This window comes from Hippoglossus stenolepis, chromosome 16 (assembly GCF_022539355.2).
Source record: "Hippoglossus stenolepis isolate QCI-W04-F060 chromosome 16, HSTE1.2, whole genome shotgun sequence".
Lineage (NCBI taxonomy): Eukaryota > Metazoa > Chordata > Actinopteri > Pleuronectiformes > Pleuronectidae > Hippoglossus > Hippoglossus stenolepis.
This window is the reverse complement of record NC_061498.1, coordinates 22,145,694-22,161,001: the sequence shown is the minus strand read 5'-3', so window position 1 is coordinate 22,161,001 and position 15,308 is coordinate 22,145,694. Positions and strand designations below refer to the sequence as shown.

The following is a 15,308-nucleotide window of genomic DNA, read 5'->3' as shown; positions in this document are numbered from 1 at the left end:
CCTCTGGTGGTAATGAATACTAACAGATATACCAGCCTTAGTGGCCAGAACGGAATAAACTAAGAATACAAATACAAAACAGGATAGAAAATATAAGTACGATTCAACAATTTTTGGGGATAATTGTCACGTCAGAAAATTACGTTCCTGTATTCTCTTTATTCAGTGCTTGTGTATATTTTGGTAAGGTACAGTTTTATCAATCAGGGTTTTATTCGATATGATTATTAAAGTTAATGCCATAGTCAATATTTCATAATATGGTTAAATACACTTTTACGGTTATATTTGATATTTTTCCAGAAAAACATCATCTCCAGCTGCATGGAAGATCTAGGGAATTGTTGGATAAATAAGTTATTTTTACCTAATTTCATTCCAGGGCTTAAGAGTTTTTGGGTTGTATTTTATAAGCGGAGATCCAACTTTCTTCTGATTTGCCAATGATGCACCAATATGCACACTCACTGGTCACTGGCAAATTTCAAACATGTTATTTTGGTTTAAACTAAACTGAGAAGTTAGGCGGTCAGAAATGCCCTGCACATATATGTCATGAGAACCTGTACCTGAGACAAGTGGACAAACATTCTGATAGTACTTTTTTTGCAGTATTGAGGTACTGAAGGTAAAATAGATGTTGTTGGTATTGGAGTTGTAATTTTTGGTAAATGAACTGTGTTGGTTTGTCGTATTCTGTTTTTTCTATAATCCGGAGGGGGAAACGATCAGTCAAAAATGTAATGTTATGGATAAAATCATATTGTCCATAAAGACATTTGGCTGTATTTGATCTTCCAACATCTTCTCTTCCAGAAATTCATGTTAGAGTGTCTGCATATTTTTTTGCCCATCTCCCTCCTGCATAGTGTTTGAACTAGTCTATTTTTCTCTCCTGCTCTGTCTCACCCACTCTCTCTCTCTCTCTCTCTCTCTCTCTCTCTCTCTCTCTCTCTCACACACACACACACACACACACACACACACACACACACACACACACACACACACACACATCAAAAGCCATGATGCTTTTGAGTAAAGCTGGTGGAAGCTCATCTTCATGTTGCCTTGGAAACGTATGAAATTTTTTTTTGATATGTCCTTGGAGGACCTAATGCATGTATGCATGTGTGTGTGTGTGTGTGTGTGTGTGTGTGTGTGTGTGTGTGTGTGAGAGAGAGAGAGAGAGAGAGTTGTGAACAGTGGATTTACATGGTCACACACATGCTAGGGCTGTCACTTTTTATTGGATATTCAAACATTCATTCAAACATGGGGGGAAAGCTCATATGAACTGTAATAACCTGTTCAAATTCAAAATATACAGTTGAGAAGCACATCAGATCATCGGACCTTTTCGGTCTCATACTCCATCAGGGGGCTCTAACTATTAGCTTGTCCTTCATGACCATCAGTAAAGTAAGGCAGTAATATTATGTGGTTTTGCTAGTAACATCATATAGATGTCTGTAGTTCTTACCAACTCTTAATGTCTCTGCCAAAAACGTTCCACCCTTGTTGAAATTTCTTCCTTGTGTCTTATGGTTGTCTTCCTTGAACTATTTGCTACACTGCCCCCCGCCTGTTCCATGGTCCTACTCCATTTGGTCTGTTTATCCAAAAGCTTGTAGAAGACCTGCACAAATACTGACAAAAAGACAGCTGTGTCCATATATGTATCTAACGTTGAGCATAAATTCGACTTTACCCCTTTATATTGTTATAATTTTTTTGCAGTAAAGAAGTGATGCACATCAGGACTGGAAACTACTTACGCTTGTACTTGGAACATAACAAAACAAAGTAAAGTCCTTATTGTATATAACACCACTGCTAACACATCACGGTCTGTCGATGACTTGCAATTGACAGACAGAAGTCTGTTTGCATGTCCCTGCTGGATGAGGTGTCAACCAAACACACACAGGCTTAAAAATAAAGCATTTCTGATGTTTTTCCTTCTTCTTTTCAATAATAAAAGACAATAGCAACAGAGTGGAAATCTATTTGACACAAGTTTGACTGTAACGAAAAATGACAAACTCAGATTTCAGTCTGACCTTAATGGCACAACATACACACTGTGACAATGTGACATCCCCAACAAGGTATGTGTGGCTAGACAATAAATTAAGGAACAGATGAGGTATACTGTTGTTGAAAACTCTCAAGTATAACCCAAGAAAAGATAAGATGAGAATTTAGTGTTACACACTCACACACACACACACACACACACATGCACTGTTAGGGCTCATCTGTATTGCAGTTTCTGCAGTTAGCCAAGGTCACATCACACTTAATGGCAGGACTCTCTGTCAGAAATCAAATTTGATATGGTTGAAATGGACCTTGAAAACAGGCCCACAAACTCTAAGCACAAACTGAGTCACGTCCTGAGGTATTAGTTTAACACACATCATCCATTCAACCAGCAATACTGACCAACTTGTTCTGTATTGGCCAATTACTTTCCATGTACCATTGGAATTGCTGTATACACACAAGTGTGACATTATAACATCCTCATTTATCCTGTAAAGAGCAAGATTACAAAGGTTGTTCCACAGTATTATTGAACAAAACAGGCTGTTTTCAATACCAACTAAGGAAGGGTTCAGATTGAAAACATGACAAATTGGTGTCTTCATGTGAATTTAATTTGAAGTTATTATTGGAAAATACAGCTGAGCACCTGACTGACTGGAATTTGTAGTTGAAAATCTTCATGTGTCGGTAAATGTAAAGTCGCCCAAGGTTATGCGTGGGGTGCTACTTCGGGTAGCGCACATTAAGATGAGAAATATGGTGTAAATGAGGGCGTTTCGAGTTGAATTTGAAGATTGGGGCTTACGGACAATTGGATGACACCACAGGAGCAGTATGGAGGTATTTTATGTTTTTTAAAGACGTGGTCCCCAGTTATTCAAACTCCAAAAGTGTTTTGTGGACTCAACCCCTCCATTCTTTTTTTTTTCCTGTCTATTTTTTATGACTTCTTCATTGTTACCCTCTTCACCGTGGGTTTCTCAAACCAATAATATAAACTGCTGTATAGTAAACACAGTACTTAATGACAATCAGAAATAGTTGTGAATGCCTTTCTGAGTCATGAATAAACTTAAGTGAATGAATGAATGAATGAACAAAAAGCCAAATGAGTATCTGACCTGGAGTCCTGGCTGAGTAAGTCTGCCAGTCGCCTAGCAGTGTGGTGTCTGTGTGTTTTCATCCTGCCTCAGTGGTGTTGCTTCTGTCACACCCTGCCTCACATCGCCCCAAACCATCTGTCAACTACATGAGCAGGACACATAAACATCTGGCCAGAACTCGCCCTTTCTATCGCTTCATCCAGTTTCTTCCTCTCTCCCTCTCTCCCTCCTGACCCCCTGCCTCTTATGTTTCTGGGAGATCAAACAGTTAGAGGGTCATGACTGCTTAGTGAACGACTGATCTGTAGATTATATATTGTCTCTTTAATTGTTGAAAACTGTGTAGGACTTGTGTCCTTACAAATCCATGGGCATTTATCCTCTGCCTCAGCCACCTCCACTCTTCTGGGCGAACATCCACACGTGTTTGGAACCTGGCTGCAGGAATTTGCCCCTATTCAGCAGCAAAAGCAAACTTAAATGAGGATTACAAATGAGGTATTCATTTCCATAACAGCAGATTGTTGTGGACACATTTCTGTCCAGCTTTTTGTGTCTATATTGTATTTCAGTATTCATGTATATCTCTGTTTATACATTTATTTTTGAAATATTTACCCATTAACAGTAACATAGAACGATACACAATAGCTTAAATGATACAAAATATGGAGTCAAATATTACACCTTCTATGTTATATGGAAGGTGAAGCCAGCACAGGTGTATTACACATTCACCAGGCTCCTACCTGATACAGCAAAAGTCTGCTTGGTTAGCGTGACAGTAACTCAGAAACTCAATGGGAGTATACTTGTTCATTCTGCCCTTGAACCCAAGCCGATCTGCTTTTATGTCACATATATGTGCACACCTGCTCAACTGTGAAAATACACAGGCATTACAACTATATATGGTTAGTATGTCAATAAGTGTGTCGGGTCCATATAAGCCCATGGCAGAGCTCATCTAGCAGTCTTGTTGCAGACGTTGATACCACTATCTTTATGTTGAAATGTACATAGGGCTGAACACTTGAGTAAATAACTATTGGCAAAGTAATCTGTTCAGTTACACGCGGCATCTATTGCACTTCTGTCCGTCCTGGGAGAGGGATCCCTCACATGTGGCTCTCTCTGAGGTTTCTACCTTCTTTTTCCACTGTTAAAAGGGTTTTTGGTAATTTTCCTTACTCTTGTTAAGGGTAAACGAAAACGAGGATGTCACACCTTGTTAGGCCTTTGAGACAAATTGTGATTTGTGAATATGGGCTATACAATTTGATTGAAAGTGAAAGATAAAACAATATCAGCATCTTGGTGAACAAGCTATGATTCATTACCTCAGAATAGTATCTCAGTATTTGCATGCACAATGTTGTTTATGAAATATACAACATATAGAAAATATGTATAGGGTGCCTCTTTTTATGTGGTCATTGTCCTCTAATCCGGGTTCAAACTAACTGGTTCACATTAACTAGTTCTCATGCTTTGTTGCCTGACCACTATAGGCACATGTGTTTATAGCTGTTAAATGGCCACACTGCAGCGGGGACTAAAGACAGCTTTTTTACATAGAGATATGTGATGTGAGGGGCAAGTTCTAATCCTGCCTCTTCCACACCTCCAAAAGGCTGGCCAATCACTGCATGGTATGAGCATGATAGTCAAATTTGGCCAAAATAACCCATGCATCTTGAATAAGATTGCGGACTGGCGTGTCTGTATATTTCTGGCAAAATGAAAATAAAAACAAAGGGGAAAAGAGGAGGATTGTGGGCGAGGAAAGAGAAGGGAGTTTGGGGAATGCTGCTCTCATTCACAGTGGCACCTCCTCTTCCTCCTCCTCTTTCTGCTCATTCCCCCACTACACGCAAACACACATACACACACACACACACACACACACACACACACACACACATACACAAAGCCATCCATAATTGATGCTAGCTGTAGCTGTAGGCAGACACTGGCAGGCTGGACTTTATAGCGCAGCTGGATGTGCATGGAGGAAAGCAGAGGCGAAATGGTAGAGCAGGTACCTCTGATATTACACACTGTTTTTTCACCATCTCTCTACCCCACTCTATCTCGCTCACCTCATTGTCACTTCTACACTCGCTGTCTTCGTCCACACTGTTTGCGCTGCATGTTGCATGCTCCTTTTGTGGCTGGGTTCTATTATGCATGTGTGCGAGTGTATACAGTATACGTTTAGTAGGTGTGGGTTTGAAGGGCTGCATGCTTGCACGCTGCTCTGTCTAGGTGGGTGTTGGTATTAGTGTGTGTGCATGCATCTCTTTCTTTCTACCTCATTCTCTTATCTTCATCTATAACAGAGGCTGAATTTACGCATTAGAGATTTTGAAAATGAGACCAATAAACCCTGCAAGTTGGATGTGGTTTGTTGTGATTGTTCAGCAGTGAGAGAAAGACATTAAGAAATCCTATGATATATTCCCATTTTTGCCACTCTGGTTTAAGACGGTACTCAAATACAGTGTGATGCATGTTGAGTAAGTTATATTGCTTTCATCTTGTCACTGTTCACTCGAATAAAAATAATAAAATAGAGGATGAGAGCATCTAAAGTTCTGCTGAAGCTCTAGGATTCAGTAATCTGATCAAGTGTATTTCCTCCAACATTTCAGTCCCCCACACATTCAGTCTTTGTTTTCCTGTCACACAGTCCTTGATTAACTGTTGCAGAGGAGTTTCTGATAGACATACCGTATATGGTTTTGTTGCCAGGGAAATGATGAAATCTGTTTCTTTATCATGTTTGCCTCTATGTTTACCCAGTGGCGTGCCTTCATGGTATAATGAACAGCAATTAAATGATACCAAAATTTAACCGATATCTCTCCTTACATCTGATCTTTTTGTAACTTACAACTCACTTGAGGCAGAGCAGACTGTTGCCTCTGGAAGCTAGCTTCACCTTTAGGCAATGCTACTCATCTTTTCTGTCATTTTGTGGATGAGACCATGTTAACAGTTTATTTTTGACTTTTCGCATTGAGGATACACCCTGGGATCTCTGAGGGGTGTGCTTTTCAAGCTGCCCTTGACTCAGCTTCAGCAGCAGTTAGGAGTAATGCAGCTGCTCTAGTTTAGGGATGGGTGTTCTGCACCTCAGCTTGCCTACGTATAAAAGTCACTCCACACCACTGCTTCAACCTGAACTTAAACTCATCCCTAACCCTAAGCTTGGTAGTAAGCACTATTTTGTCAGTTGAACAGGTTTGATACTACAAGGTGCTACACAGTCTTTGGGTTCTCCAAAGCCTGGTAAAAGCAGCCCATAAACTTACAATCTGAATCACAACTAAATAAAGTAGCCCAACAAAAACAATCCAGCTAGATGCTATCGTTAAATGTTAATGTGTGGTTGTTTGTGTTTAGCAGCTAGTTAGCTTGGCTCGCATTGTTAGCCTTGGTGTGCCGTGTTGCGTGAAGCCAATTTCTGGTTCAGCGGCAGTGTAGTGGCCAGGTGACAAGTGTGTTAACTGTTTACTCTCCCTTTATATACAAACATGCACTATCATGAATGTGAACACACACACACACACATAGAGAGTGTGATTTATGCTCATGACATATATAAAGTCTCTTAACATAGCTGAAAGGAGTTGTTGGATGCAACATTAATGTTTCAAATTTCCTATATAAAACCTTTAACTATGACACAGGTATTTACCACCCTGGTAGGTCTATGGCTGTGGCCTACTGTTTCTCTTCAGGTTCAGTCAGTGAGCACAGATTCCAGTATAGAACAACCACAAACCACAAATTACCCTTTCTCTTTGAGTGAGGATAAGACACACAGGATCAAATGTATTACTTTGGGTAGGTGTTTCCTCTGCTTCCAGTGTTTATGCAAAGCTAAGCTAACCATGTCCGCTACATGTTTAGCAAAGCCTTATGATCTCACTCTCAAAAAACATGTGAAATTGTTTTATAAAGCATTTTTTCTGCAGTCCATTGGCAGGTCATAATCACGAATAACCCCAAAGAAACAAGACAATACATACAATAGAACATTTTACACCCCAGCACATTATATCAACATGTGTGAAAGGCAGGGCAAAAAGCAAGGTTTGGACAGTCAGTAGTTCCAGAGTATAAATAAATATTACAGTTTATAACATGGGTTTTTCACTCAACAAAGCAACTATTGAGACCTGGAATAGCATGTTTACACATGAGTGATCAAAAGATCAGACTGGTTGAAAAACAAAGGTGATGCAAACATTCATCACAGTTTACAGACTGATTTCCTGCATTGACTCACTATCTACCTACATAGTAATTGCTAAGTTAAAAACTGTGTTATGTATTATTGATGAACTACTGAGAAGAAAGCACAAGTTGTACTAAACAATGTCTCTCAGTGAAGTCACTGACAAATCTGGAATTCTTTCAAACATCTGGTAGAGTTCCACTGAGTTGTGGCTTTTAGAGAGAGCAGATTGAACAAATTCCCAAAAATCTCTCCTGGAAGTCACGTCTGATGGTATCAGAAGGGATATAGTCAATCAAGCAAGGAGGAACAAAGTCATTTAGAATAAAAATACAGGAGACAAAGTTGAGGCGATTGCAGAATTGTCTTAGAAAAACACACGTAAACACTTTTTTTCACATAAACACTCACGCACTTATTCAGAATTAATCCTTGAGTCGCTGTGTGTGTGTGTGTGTGTGTGTGTGTGTGTGTGTGTGTGTGTGTGTGTGTGTGTGTGTGTGTGCAGCACTTACTGCCACGTAAAGCATATTTCAGGCTTCTAAATGTGGTTCTCATTACACAGCAGAGCATTTAGCCAAGACTCACTGTCTGCACCCCCTCTCTTTCCTGCATATGGCTTCATCTCTCTCTCTCTCTCTCTCTCTCTCTCTCTCTCTCTCTCTCTCTCTCTCTCTCTCTGTAATGACTGGGATATAAATGTCCCACAGGAGTAACCTCTCTCACATACACTTAGTGTTTTTGGAATGGGAGCATATTAACTTTCTTTCTTCAACTGTTCTTGCAATTTTTCATGAATCCCAGCCACAGTCAGCTGAAACTGCATCTCTTATTAACAGTCCATCAGTGAAAATCTTTAAAAAACTAAACACAAATATATTAACATACACATGTACTACAAAGATTCTACATGGTACATTCAAGCTTGTCATTCCAGATTTCCTTTCTCTGTGCACAGCACACACAGTGTTAACAGGATAATGTAATAGTCAACTGTTGGTGTATGAAGTGTGGTAGGCAGGGCAATGGTGATGTTGTGATGAAAAACAGCATTGACATCATCTTGGTCTACGACTGTCATGAATTTCATGGAATACCATCCATGTTGTCAAGGCAATTCACTTTGACTTAAAAATGTCAGTCAGCCAGTGATGCAAGAGAAAAAATCAGGGGATAAGTCATTCATTCTCTGGGGATGAAAAATGTCATGCCAGTGTGAATCTATTCAGATTTTGTGGTGATATTTCCCAACAACATTACCTTGTTTAGTGTCCTGACACTAGCAAGAAGAAACGGCAATACCATAAGATTGAATTTTTGAAAAACAATCTAAAGGAATGTTCAGTTGGGGAAAACAAGACATAAGCAATACTTCATACTGATGGAATGTTGACGTGATCTAAATTAAAAAGTACATCTGTTTGTTCATACAGGGTAACCAGGACACACCGGCACCCCCGGACTCATCCATGGCCCAGGCTTACCCATCAGCCCAGTTTGCCCCTGCACCCCAGAACGGCATTCCAGCTGAATTCACAGCTTCACACCCCCATCCACATCCACACTCCCACCCACATCCACACCAGCACCCAGCAGCACCACCGGACTATACTGGGGTCCAGGCCTCCATTAGTGAGCATCCGCTCAACATGTACCAGTCCTCGCAGAGCCACAGTGATCAGGGCGGGTCAGAGTCCAGCAGCCAGACGGTCACAGGCACAGCTACAGTAAGACATTATGAGATGCACTGTTGTTTCAGTTTGTAATGATCCAAGATTTGAATTATTATTTCTTTTGAACAATCTTTTTTTTAAACATGTGGAATAGTGTGGAAAGCCTAAAGAAAAGAAAACACATTGAGGTAATTCAGCAGTTTGTATTATTATATTATATATTTTTTTTCCTTTTACGTATAGTTTTGAATAAATAAAATCAATAGATACTAATCAATGGAGGGTGTAGTTAAATAGGAAGAAAAAGGTCCAAACTTGGAAGAGCCAATAGTCTTGAGCTACACTCTACCCTTCCCACTTGCTCAAACCCTATACAGATCAGGCGGAAATCAAGCAAGTTAATGTGCAGCTAATGGGTCAGTTTGTAAAAATTGATTTTTGAACTTCTAAGTTATTTATAGTTGTGTGTTTTGAAAAGCAAGAAAGCATAAATGGAAATCTGTGGGCTATATCAATGGACACAACAAGTTTTGTGGTGTAAGTCAGAATCTTCAGGGGTGCAGTGCTCCGTCTTGATCAAGTAAATGGTAATTGGTCTGTATTTATATACCAGTTTTCTAGTCTTGATGACCACTCAAAGGGCTGACCCATTCACACACACAGTGCATCTACAGGCAGCACCTTTTCTATGAGAGAACAGCACAGCTCCCTTAGTGATAGCTGTGGCGTGTAGACTCATCGGACTTTATCGTGAGTTGGAGTAATGGGTTTGTAATTCTGGAACTTGAATGGGGTTGTAGGACCAGGGCATGACCAGGAGGCATAGCACCCGATCAAAAGAGTAATTGGAGCAAATGCATCCCCATTATTTAACTAGGGGGAGCACAGTTGTTGTTGTGCTATCAAACCTCTACCAACCCAAATAATCCACCAAAGTGTTTCTTTGTACTGTACAAATTACTCCAGATACAAAAATACACTACAGCATTTGTGTGAGGTCATTAAGAGTCACATGAATGGTATTTTAGTTATTATTTTTATGCCACACCAGCGACATCGAGTGGCTGCAGGCATTACGTTTTCGGGTTGTCCGGCCATCCATACGTCCGTATGTACGTTTATTAATCTTCAGAGCACCTCAAGGGAACCCTTTTAAATTTGGTACAAATGTTAACGTAGACTCACAGATTACCTGACAAGCTTTTGGCAATCAAAGGTGCAAGGTCAAGGTCACGGTGACCTCACAAAACATTTTTTGTGTCAACTCAGCCTTTTGGAGATTTGTTCAAATATTGAACAGTTGTCACAAGGAATCAACGATTAATTGATTCGATTTCAGTGGTCACAGACCTCATATGAGTCGACAAGAAAATGTGTAGACTGAAACCTCCGTGGCTTACAGAGGTATACAAAGGCATTGCAGTATTTCTAGTATATTTTGTGAATATCAGAGAGACACTACATCACAATTTAGTTGTGCAATCCTGTGTTGCATAATGGTAATTACATTGAATCTTGAATGCCCAATTTAAAACCCATGTTCATCCAATTATACCCAGATCACCAGTTAACAGGAAGATTACCCTGTCGATGGTGAGCTCCACTCTAAGGCCCTCACAGTCCCCACAGTTGTGTTTTTGTTCAACTGTATAGCACAATCAGAAAACAAGATCCTACAGTATTATTTTATGTGGTTATCCCTCTAGTACTCCAGCTGTCGACAAGTAAATTGTCGATGTTACCAGGGACCATTTTTAAGTTACAGTTCTAATAGAATTCATATGACTTTTAATGCTGCATAGACAAGTGCAGCCTTGCAGGCAACAAATATCCTGCTTGTCATTTTGTCTTCTGTGAACGGATAACTCAGTTCATTTTCATACATATTTATGAGACCATTGGCCTTAAGTGTCAAAAAGATGTTTATTATTTTACATAGTAATATTGTGTTCTCTCAGCACTGCAAAAGTTATTTATTGAGTTTTTTCTTTCTCAACTGGACTTCAAGACTTAATTCACACATGAAATATTGAGCTAAACTAAGATTATGCTAATAAAAGTTAAATATATTAACTAGAAGTCCATATGTAGCAAATATCACTCTGATCAGACATAATGTTTGATCAATGATGAATGATTTGATAATACTGAGAAATTAATTAATGATTTTAAGACCATAATAAGTTTTTTATTATACATTTTTTTGTTACATGTAAATCAAGACAAGATATGAAGGAGAAAGCACTTCTTTAATATTTCTTGATAGAAGATCAAATGTAGTGTGTTACATAAAAATCATGTTGATTATTTCCTATTAAATCAATATACAATATTTTATTTGTGTCTTTGTACAAGAAAATGTATTTTTACTGCTTATTTTCCCTGTGTTTTTAAGATTCACTGTAAATAAATAGTTGCTCACAGGTGTGTGCAGGTACTCCATTCAGGCTTCAGATGCTCATGACATCCTCCATCCTGAGAAGCAAAACCCATTGTAGCTCTGCAAACATCCCATGCACCAGTTGCTCCTGCTTGTTAAGCTTATTGCTGTGCGCACACAGTAATAAGTGAGGGTTCCCTAAAGGAAAACATCAGCATTGTTGCACTCTCATCTTCTACATGTTGATAAGACTCCAAGAGAACACTGTAAGGTTCATTGAGTTATACTTGGATATCAACCTTCAACTATAAAAGTGAGGGGAACATCCCCCTATATCAGACTAAGATCTCACCAACTGTTGCCACTGATACAAAGGATTGGGGATGTTCACAGATAACAGTTTAACTGGTTAACTGACAATAAACATTTGAAGTCAGAGTCTTCTTAAGCCACTGGCTCTGACTTTGACTCAAAGATGAACTGAATAAATGTTGGTGGTCAAAGGTCAAAGGTCAAAAGGTCACAGTCACATGGCCTTGCTTTTTTTTTAACTCCATAGCACTTCAAGGTCAAGGTCACTATGGCCTTGACCTTTTCTGCCTTGTAAATGCAATATTCTTTAACATTTGGAACAAACATTCACTTGGGCTTGGATTGCATCTTGTTTTCCCAAGATCAAGGGTTAGGGTTATATTAATGTTTTGGTCACACATAGTATAAACAGATATTCCTTTTATTAGTTTTCTTTTTTTAAGACAAGTGAAAATGCACAACTTATCTAAAGCTATTCAGATCTTTGCAAAGACTAATAATAAACACATACTATCATAAATGTACAAAAAATGTAAGCAGTGAGTCAAGCACTGAGTAGTTTAAAATAACAGCTCACCTTAAGTCTCTGTGTGACATTACAGACCACAACAAACAGGATTCCTTCTCAGTAGTTCCAATATTTTAAAACTGAGAAATAGTCTGTTCCCATTCTACAACACAGTGGTAGAACTTGTTCCAACATAAAAACAACTTTTCTTAAGAGTAAAACATGGAGAAATAGTCCTAGACATGTTGAACTACCGCAAATGTCTGAACTAGTGTGTTTCTGCAATTTCCCCAAAATATACTAAGTTACTGTAAATTACCTTTTGCATCATGCACTACTCCGATAATGCCATGCAAATTGCAGTAACTGACTTTAAATATATTTTATGGTATATTCACTTTGTATTTTATGGTATTTAACTGTAAAAATACAACAACAAAAAAAACGTTAACAGTGTAAATATGATGTCATGTAATTTACCTCATAAAACAGACACATTCAATTGTGCAGTAATACAGACACATATTGAAATACATGAAAAAACAAAACAATGCTTTGACTATTAATTCAGCCACTTGTCATGGGCTGAAGACCAAAGTTCAGTCAAGATTCTGTCTATCATAAGTGGAATGAGGGAGTAAAAAGAGAGTGTCATTTTGAAAAGGAAAAGGATCAGACAGTTCAAACCCTGTCTTCATGTGATGCAGTCGTGGAAAAAAAAGATCAATCAGTCATTGACAACGAGTGCTATTTCTAGTTTCACATTTCTAGTTATTCTTATTCTGCCTTATCAGAAATGCAGGCCTTGTTTATGTGCTGGGTACCGAGTGTTGTACATTTATTTCTTTACTGCAAGTTATTCTACCAGAGGAAAGAGTGAGGCAACAAAGCATGTTGGCAGCAAGATGAAGGCATACTGTACATCTGGAAGTCTCATTAGTTCTCCTGCACACCCAGTCTGTCTCCTGCACTGCTTTCCCCCACATCATCAAACCTTCTTCTCTCTACTTTATTTGCTCTCTTCCTTTTCTCAGCCACGTGCCTCTCTGCATCTGGGACACTGTGATTCTCTTGCTCCACCAAGCTTCAGCTGTTTGTGCCAACAATGAATCTCAGCCCCAAAACACCATGATGACAGATGATTCTGACATCATTTCAGGATCTTATAGGCAATACACTTATTTGACATCCACATGGCACATTAATGATTTTTAATTTATCCTATGCCTTACAGGATAAAATACAATTATTAAATGTAATGATGGATGACATGATGTATTTTCACAATTATTCTGTGGTTTTCAAACATAACTGTGGCATTTAAAATTGGCCTTATTTTGTATTATTTTGTATGACTCAAAATATATAACAGCCACTGATGACTCTTAAAGGCTGGATATTTCCCTTGCTATATTCGCAAACAGTTGCAGTTGTTTGTGTCTTTGATTCCACAAGATGTAGGAAACTTTCCTTTGATATTCTGCTCCATATTTGCACGACTGCATTACAACATTTCTGCAGATATGTCAGCTTTATATTATTAATATGCCAATCTCCTGTTCGACCACAATCCCAAAGGTTCTACTGGATTCACATCTGGTGACTAGGGGGTCAGTGAAATTTCCTGAACTCACTGGCATGTACCAGTTTGAGATGACTTTTAACTTTGTGATATGGAACATAGGTGTAATTGACTGTAGCTGCCCAGTATTGTTTTCACTTTGATTAGTATTTCTAACACTGCATGGCCTGACTCTGTGGGCCAATCAGCTGGCCAGGCCATGGTAGTTGTCATGATGTTATTCGACTACTTAATGCTACATTGCTTTTCTAGACGAATACTGTGTCACATTTCAGATACTTCCTTTAGTACCCGGCAAAATACTATTGTATACAGTTTACAGCTACAATGTTTTGTGCCTGGAGGTGGAAATAGGCAGCACTCTCAGTAGCATGTGTGTGCTGGAAGGATGACCTCATCTGACCAGAGTGTTTATAGAACAACGTCAGCCTCGTTTCCTCTGACTGTTAGCCCCACGTTGTGTGTGTTGAGAGAAGTAGGGGGTTAAGAGAAAGAAAAATAGATATTTTGAAACTTCCAATCAAGAAGCACATCATGTGTTCTGTACTGTATGTTAAAGTGCATCATATATTCAATTCAATACAATTCTATTTGTATAGCACCATTCACAACTATCACAAGGAACGTAACCTAGTAAGGTCAAAATGTAAAAAAATTATAAGGACATCCAACAGTTGGCGACTGTGGAGAAATAAAAAATCATTTTAAACAGGAAGAAACCTCTAGCAGAATCAGACTCATACCCCCAACCATCTGCCTCGAATGGTTGGGGTATGGACGGGGGGCAGGGACCGAGAGAGAGCAGAGAGAGAGAGAAGGGCTCAGTGCATGATGGGAGTTCCCCCAGCAGTCTAGACCTATTTCACCATAACTAAGGGATGGTTCAGGACTCACCTGACCCAGCCCTAACTATAGGCTTTATCAAAAAGGAACGTTTTAAGTTTAACCTTAAAGGTAGAGATGGTGTCTGCCTCCTGAACCCAGAGTGGGAGCTGGTTCCACAGGAGAGGAGCCTGGTAGCTGAAGGCTCTACCTCTCATTCTACTCTTACAGACTCTTGGAACCACAGGAGAGCCTGTGTTTTGGGAACGAAGTGATCTATTTGGACAATACAGTCTTATGAGCTGGCATGGCTTGAATTTTAAGGGCATCGTATGTGAGCAGCATGATTTGAATTTTAAGAATCCTTTCTAAGTCATGATATTGTGCAGGTGAAAGAAGGCTGACCTATAGAGACTTATTTTGTGACCAGGACATTGTCAAATGACATGTCCTGGTCCAACATAACTTCAAGTCATTCCTCAAACCTGTCATTGGCTAGTGTGGGAGTGAAAATCAGAGGCATTATCTCCTTAAATTGTTTTAACTGTATTATATTATAAAAGTATATCTATTATTTGAAGTATTTTAATTTCCGTCAAAGTAAATTCTTGATGACATCAATCCTAACAC

At 39.1% G+C, this 15,308-nt stretch overlaps 1 protein-coding gene across 14 annotated transcripts in view; it reads left to right on the top strand.

Moving 5' to 3' along the window:
- Nucleotides 1-15,308, top strand: part of rbfox1 (RNA binding fox-1 homolog 1) — a 108,399-nt gene that overhangs the window by 53,609 nt on the left and 39,482 nt on the right. For 11 of the 14 annotated variants that reach the window (XR_004698562.2, XR_004698561.2, XM_035180483.2 and 8 more), the window contains exon 2: nucleotides 8,835-9,128. The exons of 1 other annotated variant lie outside the window; for it this stretch is intronic. Coding sequence is in view for 11 of the 13 variants with exons in the window: in XM_035180483.2 (XP_035036374.1) it covers nucleotides 8,835-9,128 (294 nt within the window). In the remaining 2 variants the exon portion in view is untranslated. Of the gene's footprint in view, nucleotides 1-5,058; nucleotides 5,197-8,834; nucleotides 9,129-15,308 lie in introns of those variants that run through there. 2 more of the 14 variants (XM_035180484.2, XM_035180485.2) reach the window with 2 other exon arrangements.